The sequence below is a fragment of the Balaenoptera borealis genome (assembly GCF_965194805.1).
Source record: "Balaenoptera borealis genome assembly, chromosome: 4".
In the NCBI taxonomy this organism is placed as follows: domain Eukaryota; kingdom Metazoa; phylum Chordata; class Mammalia; order Artiodactyla; family Balaenopteridae; genus Balaenoptera; species Balaenoptera borealis.
The window spans coordinates 45,665,779-45,684,209 of NC_138861.1; the positions used below are offsets into that span (position 1 = coordinate 45,665,779).

General features: G+C 41.5%; 1 protein-coding gene across 1 annotated transcript in view; it reads right to left on the reverse strand.

The window, feature by feature from the left end:
• The window catches only part of MAP9 (microtubule associated protein 9), a 116,592-nt gene extending 102,099 nt beyond the window's left edge, over window positions 1-14,493 (reverse strand). Inside the window, exons 1-4 of the mRNA XM_082391523.1 lie at window positions 3,993-14,493; window positions 2,236-2,383; window positions 1,404-1,488; window positions 8-325 (exon numbers count right to left, since the gene is read on the reverse strand). Coding sequence (XP_082247649.1) covers window positions 8-325; window positions 1,404-1,488; window positions 2,236-2,310 — 478 coding nt within the window. The 5' untranslated portion in view covers window positions 2,311-2,383; window positions 3,993-14,493. The remainder of the gene's footprint in view (window positions 1-7; window positions 326-1,403; window positions 1,489-2,235; window positions 2,384-3,992) is intronic.
• Window positions 14,494-18,431: the final 3,938 nt, after the last annotated feature.

Consider the following 18,431-nt stretch of genomic DNA (forward strand, 5'->3'; position numbering starts at 1 on the left):
AAATTACCTGAAGATACGCTTTTGATTGGAAGAATTCTGGGTTTCATTTCCATTTTAATTTTCTCTTTTTCAACTTCTTGTTGTTTATTTTGAGATTCAGATAAGGGATTTACAACCATGCCTTCACCACCATCAGGTGCCATTTCATCATTTTTGATAGAGACTACTGGCTCATCTTTCCTCACATCATTGATTGATTTCTTGGTTTTCAAAAAAGACCGTTTTGGAGAATTCTTTACTTCATAATCTGATATATGAAAATCATTAATCTTTTTCTTAACTGAATTTTCATCTACTGAGGTGTCAGAAAAATCACCTAAGGAAACTGAAAAATAGAAGAGAAAAGATATTTTCAATAGTATATTTTAAAGTTTTGAACATTACATCAATCAAAAAGATTACCTTAAAGACTGGAAATGAATTTACAACTGTGAATAGATTTGCAGCCCTAAAAAACAGTTAACTTTGGCAGTTTTTATTGGCATTTGTAAAATAAAAATTTCAGTTTCATTAATTTATTCAAAACATACTTATCGAGTATGAATAGTTTGTCAAGGCAAGCACTGTGCTTGCTCTGAGAAAAGTCCTTCAAAAGTTCTTCAAAATTATAATCAGCCATGGACATTTAAATTAGATTTTGGACTGTAAAGCTTTTCTTTTTTTTTCAAAAACTTCATAAAATCAACAATATTTGTAAATGGAAGAATTTGCTAATAATGTTTTTTCATAAAAATTTTGGAACTGCAATTCCATCCATACCACAGTATTAGATTTTACTATGAGAAGAATAATAAAGAATGCTAACCGAATTATAAAGCAATGATTTAACTATTGTTCTGATTACTTTTACAAAGAACATTGAGAGTTATTCACTGAAAGTATAAAACACTGAATTTCAAGTATAGAATTTTGTATGTTTATCCTGAAATGTAAAATATTAATATTTTACATAATCAAAAGAAACCAAATTAACCATACAGTACTGATATACTGGGTTTTTTAAACTGATTCCCTGTCACAGCCAAAGAAACCTTGATTTATAAAAAGCATTATAAAAGTGATCCTAATGTGCACAAAGTTTAGTTCTATGGGCCCTAGTTATTACCTTATAGGGTTGACCTTAAAGATGAACTTGTTATCTCCAATGTGGTTTACCACTAACAAGCAAATCTGCTGTCAGTTAAATTTTATTTTCATACACACATTCACAAAAAAAACAAGGAAAATCATACAACTTCTTTAAAATTAAGAGTGGCTTTTTACTCATTAAAAAGTTGGAGATCTAAAACCTGTGAATTCATAGGTATTATTTTAACATAGTGATTTTTTTGCAGGGTTGGACTAAACCTAACTAAAGAAGCAAAAAGAAGAGAAGTGGTTTACTTTCCCATGTTCTCACATACCAATCTCATCACTGTCAAAGTCATCTGAGTATTCAGAACTTCTTTGTCTGGCTGAGCGAGCTGTAATTGCTTTTATTAGTTCATCCTGAAATGAGATAATTAAAATCAATTTCCTCCCAAATGTGGAGGTCTCATATATTGAATTAATTCTTTAAACAAATAATGTTTGATTAATAACTGCCTTAAAACTTAGGTTTCATTCATTTAACAGATATTCACTGAAAGCCTACCTTATGCCATGCACCCAACCCCTAAGACTCAATGCAGAATATCACAGACAATTCCTTTCCTCATGGAGCTTAGGGTTAAATTAAAGAAGACAGACAACACCAAGCAAATTAATTGAAGGACTCAATTTAGACAGGGTTCATTATAAACTGGCATTATGGAAGAAACTGGTATTCTTTATGATCTTTTCTTTCAGCATATTGCTTTTAACAGATGTAATCAATACTGCAAACTTAGAGGCTGAGTTCAAAATTGTAGTGACTGGACAGGGAAAACCTAAATGTTATAATGTTACACCAGGGGGAAAAAAACACCAATTTTTATATGAAAATGGCAATTAGAAGCTGCTATTCAACTTTTAAAAGCTAATTTAACTTTTAATATAGTAAGAACCTAGTATTGAGTTTAGTTTGGTAGTCTTAAAGCCACACAGAAGAGTTGGTAATACTGGAGCCCAAATACAATCATCTGCAAAATTTCAAAAGAAACATAGATTTACTCCAGCTTTACATAGGACTGTTGTATTGAATAGAAGCACTTTCAAGTCCAATATTCCTAATACAGTGTTTAACATGTAAAATCATTCAAAATAAAAATACTTTACCTGGAAAGTAGTTCTTTTGGTGACTTTTGGACTCTTTGTATATGCCAAAGTTGTGCTAAAAACTTCATCAGACATAGTGTTTATTTTAATTCTCTAACTTTATAAAATGGCTAACAAATGATAGGGATAATTCAACCTCTGATGGTGGCTGAAATATATAAAAAACAAATCAGACTTTTTTGCATGCTTGAGAATTTCCATTACTACACTTAGTACTCCCTCCCTGCCCCCAAAGCCAAACAAAAACCAGAAAAGCATCATATGAACGTTGAGCTATATCTTCACTTTTAAGTAGCAGAGTAATAAACAGAGTTCTTGTAAAGAAAAAGCAAATTCTATTAACAAACTTGTTTTCAGGAAAATAAAATTCAAACTGAAGTTATCCAAAAATATTTCTACAATTATTTTATTATCCTAAATAAGTTTTACAATTATTGCACTCATTTAAACAATGAGTGCAATAGGTTGTTGCCAATTAAAATAGAAACTTTTTCACCTCCCTTCCATTCAAAAAGTATAATATAGCCTACAAAACAGCCATAATTATTTAAAAGGCTACAAAGAAGACTATTGTCAGCATAAAGTACAGCAACGTTCCCCAACCTTTTTGGCACCAGGGACCAGTTTCGTGGAAGACAATTTTTCCACAGATGGCGGGTGGGGGGAATTGTTCGGGCGGTAATGTAAACGCTGGGGACCGATGGGGGGCCGCAGATGAAGCTTCACTCACTCGCCCGTCGTTCACCTACTGCTGTGTGGTCCGGTTCCTGGTTCCTAACAGGGGTCTGCGGCCTGGGGTTGGGGACCCCTGAAGTACAGAAGTCCCCTACATACCAATGAGTTCCATTCCGAGATTGTGTTTGTAAGTCCAGTTTGTTCGTAAGTCCAACAAATTTAGCCTAGGTACCCAACAGTAGTACAGTACAACAACTAGCATACAGGGGCCGGCATCAAGTGAACAGGCAAGAAGAGTTACTGACTGGAGGAGGGAGAGGAGGTGGAAGATGGTAGAGTTGAAGGATTGTCAGCAATAGGAGACAGAGGGCAAGCTGCAATTTCACTCATGCCTGACATTGATGGCACATGTTCTGCTTCCTGGCTGCATTCAGTTCTATCTACCCTCTTGCTTCCGGGCATCCTGGGCTTGAAATAAAGATACTGAACTACTGTGCCCTATACAGTACTGTACAGTAAAGTACACAAAAGCACAACCACTTGTAGAGGACGCACGCACGTGACAATGTACACCATACACGTGAACTAACGTACGTGATTGGACATGAGAACGCAGGTTCGCATCTTTTAAAGTTCGCAACTTGAAGGTTCATAGGTAGGGGACTTAGTGTATATAACTAAAAACATCACCATTTTTTTAAAAAAAGTTTACATACAGTGCTGGGAAAGAAAAAGATCGTAAATAGTGATATTTTTCCAGCCACTCTTCCCTCTCACAAGTGTTGAAATACTATTAGATAAAACAAAAAGAAGCTTCTGTGATGGACTACATTAAAATCTCTGTTAAATGGTCCTGTGGACGTTTCCAGTGCTCCAGGCGGAGGCTGCTCACCCTCCCCGCCGCCCTCAGCAGCGCGGGGTGGGGGACCGCTCCGGCCCGGCCAGGTGGCGCCCTGTGCCTGCTCGATCTGCCCCGTGTGGCCGACCAAGCAAGCACCCGTCACTAGCCAGGTCGGTGCATAGCCGAGCGCCGCCTCCGCCCCGATTCTCCACAACCCTCAAGTCCCGCGGTCTGTACTCACTCTGCATTCCTGCGGATGTCTCCCCGCGACCGGAGGAACCAGCTGCTGGCCCCTCTCCTGGGCCTGGGCCTGGCTGCTCTCAGAGACCAACTCTGCAGGGAGCGAGGAGGCGGTACTAAGAACGGAGGTGGGAAGCCGTTGCTAGGAAACAGCGTCTCCGGGAGGAAGTGACATACCGCGCCGCAGGTCTCTCGGGTACCTAACACCGCCCTACAGCCCGCCGTGTCACTGGTGCAACCGCCCAGACGAAGGAAATGACATCAGCCTTCTGGGTCTGGGGAGAAGGGTGCTTTATCGGCCGCCTGTGCTTCAATCATTACCTTGGAGACAGAACCTGTCCAGCTCCCACCTGCGCGCTGAGAGCTGGCGTTTGTCAGTGGCGTTAGGATCTTCAGCCGCACAAAGCACATCCATCGTTCGTTTTGCCATAGTTGTCACAGACATGAAGTTCTGTGAATCGTAGTAGTGTACTAACGGACTAGTGCACTAACAGATGGGACAGAATAGCAAGATAGAGACGTTTGCAGGTTCAGGGGTCAAACTACGCGTTTGAATCCTGGTGCACCTCCCTCTGTCCGTGTGACGCCGTGCAAGTTAACGTCTGTACACCCCAGTTTCCTCTTCTGTAAAATAAACAAATAAAGATAATAATATTAATAGCCACCTTAATAGCGTTGCTGTCAGTATTGAATGAAATCATGCAGATGGAATACTTGGAAGAGTGCCTGGGATTGCATTCCGTCAATGTTAGATACTCTCTTTGTGCAACTCAGCCACAAAGGGCCTGGATAGAAGTCATCCCTTGTCCACACAGCTGAAAACCCTTTCCGAGAGTTTCTTTAATGTAAAGTTCCCCGCTTTGTATATGTACTCGGTGGATAATCTGGCTAAAATCAAGCCAGTCCACAAAATGATCTAATAGGCAGAGGACTGTGTGCTGATAAGGTAACCAAAATCAACACCACTTAATTAGCATAGGTAATCGTTAAACAAATAAACAAAGACTTTTCTTTATAGACTTTAAAATAACAAGGATTTCTACTTTTTTTAATTTAAAAGAAGCTCAATCCTAAATTGTCTGAATGCATTTATTATTCATTGACAAGTAATTAAACTTGTTGCCGGTATTTTTCCCCTGACTCTGAAATATATTTTCACTTGTTCATCAAATATTTATAAACAAATCACATTGAGATATAAGTTTAATAAATCAATGTGTTGAAAAACCAAATGTGCATAACAAGAAATACGAAATTTAGTGTAAAAAAACCTATGCTTTTAACAATATGTGCAATGCAATTTTTTAGATACTATGTTCAGTTGATGCTCACCTTGTCCTTGTTTGAAAAACTCAGTTTGATCAACATTTGCTTAACTTTGATGTTCTCAAACATTTTTGAATGTCTGCATCAAAGATTTTTCATTCACCACTTACTGTTAACTTTCTGACCCATATAAGTTATTAATCAACAAATATGATTCCATCATAGTACCTGTGTCCACAAGGAAAGGACAAGGTCCACATTTTCCTTATATGTGAAGTACTAATTTGTTTGTGTTGAAGTATTTATATTCATTCAAAATGCTCTGTTCATTTTTTTCATCCATTTGGCTAATATAGTTTTCACTTGGATATGGCTTAAGAAAATAAAATTCACAAAGATATTAATAAAAGGAGCCTTTAAGGAAAAAGTCTATCTTTTTTTACAGAACCCACTAGATTTATATTTTTAACTTAATTCAAAATAATTAATACAGGATATAAAAGCTATGCCATACATAGCTATAGTAAATAAGACAGTTAACCTGAACTAGTTAATTTCTCACAAGCCCTAAGGCACAATGTCTTTCCACTATTATGTTAAGCACCAGAATATTATGCACTTTATTAATATTTTCAGGTAGCTTCAGTATAATAATATGTTAATAATAACATTATATAAACCTGAATTAATAGCATGATGTTTTCTGATGTATAGTTTGCAATAAATAACTGTTGAATGAATGAATGAAATCAAGAATAAACAAATAGCATTTAAAGCTGAAAAATAATTTTTGAAACATTCCTATAAAAGCTCATGGATACTCACTTAAGAAAATGAAAACACTCCAACACAAAATTTCAGTAGCTTATGTAACATTTTCTCTATATTTCATTTTTCTAATATATATTTGATCACAGAAGTATTTGCCTAGCAAACTTTTTTGAGTTTACTACTCTTTTCATTTCCAAACTTTGCCTTCATTCATTCATTCAATAAGTATACCCATAACATTTTGGGTCAGATTTGGTGAGTTCCAAGGTAAAGCAGACTAAGTCCCTGCCTGGGGATCCTGTAGACTAGAGAGAGCTAGAAGGCTGAGTAAACACATAATGACTGTACACTGTGAGAATTTCTCTATAGGAATACAAAGTAAGAAGCTCTCAAGAGAGAAAAATTCTTCCTGGAGGTTCTAAAGAGTTTTCACAGAGAAAGTGAATTCAAGTTGATTAATGAATTTAGGAGATAAGGAAGGATTTTAAGCAGAGGAAATGGTCTATGAATATGGAGGCTAACACTGTTCTATCTCAGGGGCAAGGAGGGGAGTGAGAAGCTCCATTTCCAGATCAAGAAGCAAACGAAAAGTGACTTCTTCAAAATTTCCCTGCCTTCACAAGAACAGGCAAATTGTTAATGTCTTTTGACTGGCAGTTAGAGAAAAACGATCTTGTGCTCATAGGCAGCGCTGGTTGAAAACATACAGCACGTGTTTAACATCTTGAGAAGTATGTTACAAAAGCAAATCCCTCTGGGTGTCAATTGATAAAGATTATACTTGCATTAAGCATTGAATGCCTATGTTGGCAGAGGATAGGAGAAAGAGCCCAGATTCAAGTGCACTTACCAATCAATACCAGGGCCAATTTGTGGGAGAAGAACAGCAAGAAGCTTATAGAAGGTAAATATCAGAATCTTGAAGAAAGACAAACATGACGAACTACACTGGCCATCTTTACTCAAATATAGCAGTATGTATTCTTTTGGGCTGTTAAGCAGACATACATGAATACAGCAAGAGAAGCATGATTCGTCATAATTCGAACTCAGAAGTTGTAATTCAAACAAGTACCTATAGTATGATTTTTTCCCCATGTTAGTTTACAACTGCAAAGGTGACTTGGAGAGAAAGCACTTCCACTGCCTAAAAAGGCTTGTGTTCTGTGCAGTAATCCTATGTGTCTTCTGAAAGCGAGAGAAAAGGAATTTCAGGCATGATGTACTTTCTCTGTAAAAAAACAAAACAAAACAATCATCCCCAAAGGAAGTAGGACTTCGTGAATTGTTCCTGAGCTCAGCAATATTCTTGCATCTCCAGCTAAATGAAGAGACGGACTTAGCTTAATTTCCTAGGGTGACTAGAAGTGAATGCCTTTAAGACTGTTGCAAGGCTTGCATCCTACTGGGTAAAACATACGGATTTTTGCAAGCTACTAGGAGGAACGGGAGAACATACCAAAGACTGGGAGACTGACCTTTGGCCAGTGACCGAGAGATGAAAGCATTGGGGAAGAACTGGTCTTTTAGAGACTTATATGGGCTAGAGTTGAAACGCTTCTCCATAAGGTGTTTGACCAAGAATGGTTAAGACACAAGTTTTCACCCCTCCTAGCAGAAGCAGATTCCTTTCCTATGTACAAGGCCTTTCTTCACACCCATGTGTACCAAGGCCAGGCACGGACGTTTCAGTGAAGAGTAATATTAGGAAGGATGGAATACCCACTGCAATTAGAGGTCTGGTGATCTTCAGCTGAGCACTGCCAAGGGCGGTATGAAATGACAAGTGAAACCGTTTGCAAAAACAATTCATAGGAAGAGGCTTTGGGTTACCGGGTTAGACCTGTCTCTCCTCCACGGAGAGTAGGGCTTACTTACTGTCTATAGCAGAGAAAGTATAGGTGCAGAGACCTTTCCTTAGGTGGATGATCAAATGGAAGTCAAGTTCATGGGGAGCCCTGTTAAAGGGACAGCCAAACAAGATAAGAGGAGTCACTTGAAAAATGCACTCGTCTTAGGGTACACGGTACAAGCAACCACTGTGTGAAATCTGTATCCTGCGAGCTGCTCTCTTTAGGCCATGGGTAGTCGGATGCATGCTAGATATCAGAAATTTCACACATTGTATTGATTTGCCACGTGAAACTCTTCGGTCACACCGGAAACAGGCTACGATTCGTCTGACAGCCTGCACTACAACGGTTTCCTCAGCTTAGTTTATAGCTGCCTTCAGGTAAGAGGTGCAAGCCTGAGTTGGCTAGAAAGCGTTTCCACTATTAAAAGGCCTGTATTCCGACCAGTAAATATTTTTGTCCTCTCAAACAGAGATGAAAGGAATTTCACTCATGGTTTACTGTCTCTGTCAAAGAGTCACCACCAGAGGAAGCAGGGTGTGAGAATGGTTGCAGAGCTCTGAAATACACTTCTTCTTCAGCCGAATGATGAGAAGGGCTCAGCTTAGTTTCCTAGTGTGACTAGAGGCGAATGCATTTAAGTTTGTATGAAAGGGTGGTGTCCTACTGGTAAAACATACATGAGTATACCTAGCCACAAAGAGGATGGTTGAGAAGACATTGACCTCCATGGAGATGCACTTTCGCACTTGGATAACAAGAGAAGAGCTGTAGGCATAAGACTTACGTATCTGCTGCTTCTATGGCCTAAACTGAACACCCTCCTCCCTGTGGTATTTAACTGAGAATGAGAGGGAAAAGCGTACAACCAGCCAAAGAGAAGTAGCTTCCTTTCTGAAGCAGAAAGCCTTTTTGCAATGCTATGTGAAGGGCCTTGTGTTCCAGGTGGGTGAGAAAAAGGTAATGTTACAGAAGGAAAAATTCTCAGTGTGCGTGGAGGCCGGGAAGTGCCCAGTGGAGTTTTACCAATGGTAGCTTTCATTGCGAACATTGACAGTTTAGTGGAAGCCTTGAAAGGCCGAATCCTTAGTGTTACCTGGTTAGACCTGTCTCTCTTACACGGAGAGAAAAGCTTGCTTACTGGGTATTGCAGGGAAAGACTAGGTGCAGATACCTCTCCTTAGGTGGATGATCAAATGAAAGTCAAGTGCATGGGGAGCCCTGTTAAAGGGACAACCTGGCAAATTAAGAAGAGGCACTTTAAAAATGCACTCATCTCAGCGTACATGATAGAATCGTCTAGAGTGAAGGCTGTGTGAAATGTGTGTCCTATGAGCTGTTCTCCAAAGGCCATGGGTGAGTCTGATGCATGCTAGATCTCAGAAACTTCACACATTGTACTGATTCACCTTTTGAAACTCTTCACTCACTTTGGAATAAGGCTACAATTCCTCTGGCAGGCCTGCACAGCAACGGTTTCCTCAAGTTAGTTTATATCTGCCTTCAGGTAAGAGGGGCAAGTGTGAGTTGGCTAGAAAGCGTTTCCACTGCCTTAAAAGATCTGTATTCTGGCCAGAAAACATTTTTGTCTTTTCAAGTTGAGAAGAAGGGAAATAGGGTCATCGTGTACTGTCTCTGTCAAAGAGTCATACACAGAGGGCGCAGTGTGTGAGAATGGTTGTAGAGTTCTGCGATACTCTTCATTTCAGCTGAATGACAAAAAGTGCTCAGCTTAGTTTCCTAGGGTAACTACAGGCAATGCATTTTACTTTGTTTGAAAGGCTGGGGTCTTAATGGTAAAATATATGTGAGTTTTCAAGCCAAAAGAAGGATGGTTGAGAAGACACCGACCTCTGTGGAGATGGACTGTCGTGCTTGGATCATGCGAGGAGAGCTGTAGGCATAGGGCTTTGGTCGCTGCTGCTTCTAGGGCCTAACCTGAACACCCTCCTCCCAGTGGTATTTAACTGAGAATGGTAGGGGAAAACCTTCAACCTGCCACAAAGAAGTACCTTCCTTTCTGAAGCAGAAACCCTTTCGTCAATGCCATTTGAAGGGCCTTCTCTTTCAGATGGCTGAGAAAAAGATAATATTACAAAAGGAGAAATACACACTGTTCACGGAATCCTGGTGATGCTCAGCGGAGTTTTGCCGAGGGTAGCTTTCATTGTGAACGTTGACCGTTTGGCGGAAGCATTTGCAAGGCCAAGTTTAGTATTGCCTGGTTAGACCTGTTTCTCGTACACGGAAAGTAGGACTTGCTTTCTGGGTACTGCAGGGAAAGTCTAGGTGCAGAGCCATCGCCTTAGGTGGAGGATCAAATGGAAGCCAAGTGCATGGGGAGCACTGTTAAAGGGACAACGAGTCAAGATAAGAAGAAGCACTCGTCTCAGTGTAAAAGGTAGAATCATCTAGAGTGAAGACTGTCTGAAATGAATATCCTACAAGCTACACTCCGGAGGCCAAGGGTGAGTCTGATGCAAGCGAGATTTCAGGAATTTCACACATTTCAATTCGGCTTTTGAAACTCTTTGGTCACTTTGGAATAAGGCTACAATTCCTCTGGCAACCCTACACTACAAGGGTTTCCTCACATTAGTTTATAGCTGCCTTTAGGTAAGAGAGGAAAGGGTGAGTTGGCCAGAAAGCGTTTCCACAGCCTTAAACAATCCGTATTCCGGCCGGAATATAGTTTTGTCTTTCAAATTGAGAGGAAAGGAAATTCGGGCAAGGTGTACTGTCTCTGTCAAACAGTCATTCACAGAGGAAGCAGGGTGTGAGAATTGTTGCAGACGTCTGCAATACTCTTCGTCGTCAGCTAAATGACGAGAAGCGCTCAGCTTAGTTTCATAGGGTGACTAGAGGCGAATGCCTTTAAGTTTCTATGAATGGCTGGTGTCCTACTGCTAAAACATATGTGAGTTTTCCAATCCACAAGGAGAATGGTTTCGAAGACATCGACTTCTGTGGAGTTGGACTTTCCCACTTGGATCATGCGAGGAGAGCTTTAGTCATAGGGCTTTTGTTGCTGCTGCTTCTATGGCCTAAACTGAACACCCACCTCCCAGTGGTATTTAACTGAGAATGATAGGAAAAAGCGTTCAGCCTGCCGAAGAGAAGTAGCTTAGACCTGTCTCTCTTACACTGAGAATAGGGCTTGCTAACTGGATACTGCAGGGAAAGTCTAGGTGCAGAGCCCTCTCCTTAGGTGGATAATCAAATGGACATCAAGTGCATGGGGAGCTCTGTTAAAGGGGCAATCAGACAAATAAGTAGAGGCCCTTTAAAAAAGCACTCATCTCAGTGTACACGGTAGAATCCTTTAGAGTGAAGGCTGTGTGAAATGAGTATCCTACAAAATGCACTCCAGAGGTCAAGGTTGAGTCTGATGCATCCGAGATCTCAGAAATTTCACACATTGGATCTATTCGGCTTTTGAAACTCTTCGGTCACTTTGGAATAAGGTGACAATTCCTCTGGGAAACCTTACATTACATTACAACCCTACACTACAACGGTTTCCTCACATTTGTTTATAGCTGCCTTCAGGTAGGAGAGGCAAGGGTGAGTTGGCTAGAAAGCATTTACACTGTCTTATAAGATCCATATTCCGACTGGAAAATATTTTTGTCTTTTCAAATTGAGAGGCAAGGAAATTCGGGCACGCTGTACTGTCTGTGTCAAACAGTCATCCACAGAAGAAGCAGGGTGTGAGAATGGTGGCAGAGATCTGCAATACTCTTCATCATTAGCCGAATGACGAGATGCGTTCAGCTTAGAGACCTAGGGTGACTAGAGGTGAATGCATTGAAGTTTTTATGAAAGGCTGGTGTCCTACTGCTAAAACATGCATGAGTTTACCTAGCCACAAGGAAGATGGTTGAGAAGACATCGACCTCCATGGAGACAGACTTTGGCGCTTGGATCATGCAAAGAGAGCTTTGGGCATATGGCTTTTGTCGCCGCTCATTCTATGGCCTCTGCTGAACACCCTCTTCCCTGTGGAATTTAACTTAGAATGATAGGAAAAAGCGTTCAACCTGCCAAAGAGAAGTAGCTTCCTTCCTGAAGCAGAAAGCCTTTTTGCAATGCCTTGTGAAGGGCCTTGTATTCCTGGTGGGTGAGAAAAATGTAATGTTACAGAAGCAGAAAATCACACTCTTTGTGGAGCGCTGGCGTTGCTCAGAGGAGTTTTGCCGAGGGCATCTTCATTGTGAAGGTTGACTGTTTGGTGGAAGCATTTGAAAGGCCGAGTGTTTAGTGTTACCTGGTTAAACCTGTTTCTCTTACACGGAAAGTAGGGCTTGCTTACTGGGTACAGTAGGGAAAGTCTAGGTGCAGAGCCGTCTCCTTAGTTGGATGATCAAATGGACGTCAAGTGCATAGGTAGCCCTGTTAAAGGGACAACCAGGCAAATAAAGAAGAGGCACTTGAAAAATGCACTCATCTCAGCGTTCATGGTAGAACCGTCTACAGTGAAGACTGTGTGAAATGTGGATCCTACGAGCTAGTCTCCAAAGGCCATGGGTGAGTCTGATGCATGCTCGATCTCAGGAACTTCACACATTGTATTGATTCAGCTTTTGAAATTCTGCGGTCAATTTTTTTCTTCTTTTTAACATCTCTTTTACATATGGTAGTGTATATATGTCTATATATACACTACTGCTCTCTCACTTTGTCCCAGCTTACGCTTCCCCCTCCGTGTCCTCAAGTCCATTCTATAGTAGGTCTGCATCTTTATTCCCGTCTTGTACCTAGGTTCTTCATGACCTTTTTTTTTTTAACATCTTTATTGGAGTATAATTGCTTTACAATGGTGTGTTATTTTCTGCTTTATAACAAGGTGAATCAGTTATACATATACATATATCCCCGTATCTCTTCAATCTTGCATCTCCCTCCCTCCCGCCCTCCCTATCCCACCCCTCTAGGTGGTCACAAAGCACAGAGCTGATCTCCCTGTGCTATGCGGCTGTTTCCCACTAGCTATCTATTTTACATTTGGTAGTGTATATATGTCCATGCCACTCTCTCACTTTGTTCCAGCTTACCCTTCCCCCTCCCCCTATCCTCAAGTCCATTCTCTGGTAGGTCTGCGTCTTTATTCCCATCTTGCCCCTTGTTTCTTCATGACCATTTTTTTTTTCTTAGATTCCATATATATGTGTCAGCATACAGTATTTGTTTTTCTCTTTCTGACTTACTTCACTCTGTATGACAGACTCTAGGTCCATCCACCTCACTACAAATAACTCAATTTTGTTTCTTTTTATGGCTGAGTAATATTTCATTGTGTATATGTGCCACATCTTCTTTATCCATTCATCTGTCGATGGACAGTTAGGTTGCTTCCATGTCCTGGCTATTGTAAATAGAGTTGCAATGAACATTGTGGTACATGACTCTTTTTGAATTATGGTTTTCTCAGGGTGTATGCCCAGTAGTGGGATTGCTGGGTCGTATGGTAGTTCTATTTTTAGTTTTTTAAGGAACCACCATACTGTTCTCCATAGTGGCTGTATCAATTTAAATTCCCACCAACAGCGCAAGTGGGTTCCCTTTTCTCCACACCTTCTCCAGCATTTATTGTTTGTAGATTTTTTGATGATGGCCATTCTGACTCTGCGGTCACTTTGGAATAAAGTTACAATTCTTCTGGCAGGCCTACACTACAACATTTTCTGCATGTTAGTTTATATCTACCTTTAGGTAAGAAGGGCAAGCCTGAGTTGACAAAAAAATGTTTCCCCTCATTAAAAAGATCTGTATTCCAACCAGAAACATTTTTGTCTGTCAAATGGAGGTAAAAGGAAATTTGCTCACAGTGTACTGTCTCTGACCAAGAGTCAACACCAGAGGTTGCAGAGTGTGAGAATGGTTGCAGAGCTAGCTCTGCAATACTCTTCCTCTTCAGCCGAATGCTTAGAAGTGCTCAACTGAAGTTTCCTAGGGTGACTAGAGGTGAATGCCTTTAATTTTGTATGAATGGCTGGTGTCCTACTGCTAAAATATATGTGGGTTTTCCTAACCCCAAGGAGGATGGTTTTGAAGATATCAACTTCTGTGGAAGTGGACTTTCGCACTTGGATCAGGCGAGGAGAGCTTTAGGCATAGGGCTTTTGTCGCTGCTGCTTCTAGGGCCTAAACTGAACATCCTCCTCCCTGTGGTATCTAACTGAGAATGGTAGGAAAAAGCGTTCAAACTGCCAAAAGAGAAGTAGCTTCCTTTCTGAAGCAGAAAGTCTTTGTTCAATGCCATTGGAAGGGCCTTCTGTTCCTGATGGCTGGGAAAAACATATTATTACAGAAGGAGAAATTAGCACTGTTCGTGGAGCCCTGTAGTGCTCAGAGTAGTTTGGCCGAGCGCAGCTTTGATTGCGAACGTTGATCACTTAGTGGATGAGTATGGAAGGTAGAGACTTTAGTGTTACCTGCTTATACCTCTCTCTCCTACACGGAGAGTACAGCTTGCTTACACTCTACTGCAGGGAAAGTCTAGGAGCAGCGGTCTATCCTTTGGTGGATAATTAAATGAAAGTCAATTGCATGGGGAGTCCTGTTAAAAGGACAGCCAAAGCAAGATTACAAGAGCCACTTGAAAAATGCACTCCTCTCAGCGTACGAGGTAGAAGCATCTACCGTGTGAAATCGGTATCCTGTGAGCTGCTCCCCTTAGGCCATGGGTGAGTCGGATGCATGCTAGATTTTAGAAATTTCACCCATTGTATTGACTTGGCATGTGAAACTCTTCGGTCACACTGGAATCAGGCTACTATTCCTCTGAGAGGCCAGCACTACAACGGTTTCCTCACGTTAATTTATAGCTGCCTTCAGGTAAGATGTGCAAGCCTGAGTTTGCAAGAAAGCATTTCCACTACTTCAAAATGCCCGTATTCCGACCAGTAAATATTTTTGTCTTGTCAAATTGAGACAAACAGAGTTTCACTCACGGTGTACTCTCTCTGTCATAGTGTCCCCACCAGAGGAAGCAGGGTGTGTGAAAGGTTGCAGAGCTCTGAAATACTCTTTGTCTTCAGCTGAATGATGAGCAGGGCTCAGCCTAGTTTCCTAGGGTGAATAGAGGCAAATGCCCTTAAGTTTGCATGAAAGGCTGGTGTAGTACTGGTAAAACATGTATGAGTTTTCCTAGCCACAAGGAGGATGGCTGAGAAAACACCAATCTCTGAGGAGATGTACTTTCGTGCTTGGATCACATGAGGAGAGCTTTAGGTATAGGGCTTTTGTCGCTGCTGCTTCTATGGCCTAAGCTGAACACCCTCCTCCATGTGTAATTTAACTGAGAATGATAGGTAAAAGCGTTCAACCTGCCAAAGTGAAGTAGCTTCCTTCCTGAAGCAGAAAGCCTTTTTGCAATGCCATGTGAAGGACCTTGTGTTCCTGGCGGGTGAGAAAAAGATAATGTTAGAGTAGGAGAAATTCGCACCGCTTCCGGAAGCCTGGCGTTTCTCAGAGGAGTTTTGCCGAGGACAGTTTTCATTGCAAAGGTTGACCGTTTGGTGGAAGCATTTGAAAGCCTGAGTGTTTAGTGTTACATGGTTAGACCTGGCTCTCTTACACGGAGAGAAGGGCTTGCTAACTGGGTACTGCAGGGAAAGTCTAGGTTCAGAGCACTTTCCTTAGGTGGGTGATCAAATGGAAGTCAAGTGCATGGGGAGCTCTTTTAAAGGGACAAGCAGGCAAGTAAGAAGAGACAGCTGAAAAAAGCACTCATCTCAGCGTACACCGTAGAATCCTCTAGAGTGAAGGCTGTGTGAAATGAGTATCCTACGAGCAGCACTCCAGAGGCCATGGTTGAGTTTAATGCATGCTAGATCTCAGAAATTTCACACATTGTATCGATTTGGCTTTTGAAACTGTTTGGTCACTTTGGAATAAGCCTACAATTCCTCTGGCAAGCCTATACTACAACGGTTTCTGCACGTTACTTTATAGCTGCCTTTAGGTAAGAGAGGCAAGGGTGAGTTGGCTAGAAAGCATTTCCACTGCCTTAAACGATCCGTATTCCGACCAGAAAACATTTTTGTCTTTTCACATTGAGAAGAAGGGAAATTTGGGCATGCTGTGCTGTCTCTGTCAAACTGTCATCCACAGAGGGAGTAGGGTTTGAGAATGGTTGCAGAGGTCTGCAATACTCTTCATCATCAGCCGAAATACGAGAAGCCCTCACTTCTACTTTCCTAGGGTGAGTAGAGGCAAATGCCTTAAGTTTGTATGAAAGGCTGGTGTTCTACTGCTAAAACATATGTGAGGTGTAGTAGCCACAAGGAGGATGGTTGAGAAGATATCGACCACCGTGGAGACACACTTTCACGCTTGGATAACGAGAGAAGAGCTTTAGGCAAAGTACTTTGTTGCTGTTGCTTCTATGGCCTAAACTGAACACCCTCCTCCCAGTTGTGTTTAACTGAGATTGACAGGAAAAAGCGTTCAACCTACCGAAGAGAAGTAGCTTCCTTTCTGAAGTGGAAAGCCTTCCTGCAATGCAATGGGAAGGGCCTTGTGTTCCTGGGGTGTGAGAAAAAGGTAATGTTACAGAAGGAAAAATTTGCAATATGTGTGGAGGCCGGGCAGAGCTCAGTGGTATTTTACCGAGGGCAGCTTTCATTGCAAACGTTGACGGTTTCGTGGAAGCATTTGAAAGGCCGAGTCTTTACTGTTACCTGCTGAGACCTGTCTCTCCTACAGGGATATTAGGGCTTGTTACTGGGTACTGCAGGGGAAAGTCTGGGTGCAAAGCCCTATCCTTAGGTGGATAATCAAGTGGAAGTCAAGTGCATGGGTAGCCCGGTTAAAGGGGTAACCAGGCAAATTAAGAGCAGACACTTGAAAAATGAATTCATCTCAGCGTACACGGTAGAATCGTCTACAGTGAAGGCTGTGTGAAATGTGTATCCTATGAGCTGGTCTCCGTAAGCCATGTGTGAGCCTGATGCATGCTAGATCCCAGAAATTTCACATATTGTATTCATTCGGCTTTTGAAACTCTTCGGTCACTTTAGAATATGGCTACAATTCCTCTGGCAGTCCTGCACTACAACGGTTTCCACACGTTAATTTATAGCTGCCTTCAGGTAAGAGCAGAAAGAATAAGTTGGCTAGAAAGCATTTCCACTGCCTTAAAACATCCGTAATCTGACCACAAAATATTTTTGATTTTTCAAATTGAGAAGAAGGGAAATTCGGGCACGTTGTACTGTCTCTACCAAACAGTCATCCACAGTGGAAGCAGGGTGTGAGACTGGTTTCAGAATTTTGCAATACTGTTCGTCTTCAACCAAATGACCAGGAGTGCTCAGCTTAGTTTCCTAGGGTAACTGAAGGCGAATGCCTTTAATTTTGTTTGAAAGGCTGGTGTCGTACTCGTAAAATATATGTGAGTTTTCCTAGCCAAAAGGAGAATGGTTGAGAAATCACTGACCTCTGTGGAGATTGACTGTCGTGCTTGGGTCACGCGAGGAGAGCAGAAGGCATAGGGCTTTTGTCGCTGCTGCTTCTCAGGACTAACTTGAACGCTCTCCTCCCTGTGGTATTTAACTGAGAATGGTAGGAAAAAGCCTTCAACCTGCCAAAAAGAAGTACCTTCCTTTCTGAAGCAGAAAGCCATTCTTCAAGGCCATTTGAGGGGCCTTCTCTTTTGTTGGCTGAGAAAAAGATAATATTACAGAAGGAGAAATTCGCACTGTTCATGGATCCCTGACGTTGCTCAGAGGAATTTTGCCGAGGGCAGCTTTCATTGTGAACGTTGACTGGTGGAAGCATGTGAAAGGCCAAGCCTTTAGTGTTACCTGGTTAGACCTGTCTCTCTTACACGGAGAGTAGTGCTTGCTAACTGGGTACTGCAGGGAAAGTCTATGTGCAGAACCATCTCCTTAGGTGGATGATCAAATGGAAGTCAAGAGCATGGGGAGCTCTGTTAAAGGGACAAACAGGCAAATAAGAACAGGCCCTTGAGAAAACCACTCGTCTCAACATACACGGTAGAATCCTCTAGAATGAAAGCTGTGTGAAAGAGGTATCATACGGGCTGTACTCCGGAGGCCAAGGGTGAGTCTGATGCATGCGAGATCTCAGAAATTTCACACATTGTATCGATTCGGCTTTTGAAACTCTTAGGTCACTTTGGAATAGGGCTACAATTCCTCTGGTTACCCTACACTACAATGGTTTCCTCACGTTAGTTTAGAGCTGCATTCAGGTAAGAGAGGCAAAGGTGAGTTGCCTAGAAAGCGTTTCAACTGCCTTATACGATCCGTATTCCAACCGGAAAATAGTTTTGTCTTTCAAATTGAGAGGAAAGGAAATTCGGGCACGGTTTACTGTCTCTCTCAAACAGTCATCCACAGAGGAATTAGGGTGTGAGAATGGTTGCAGAGGTCTGCAATACTCCTCATCGTCAGCCAAATGATGAAAAAAGTTCAGCTTACAGTCCTAAGGTGACTAGAGGTGAATGCATTTAAGTTTGTATGAAAGGCTGGTGTCCTACTGCTAAAACATACGTGAGTTTACCTAGCCACAAGGAGGATGGT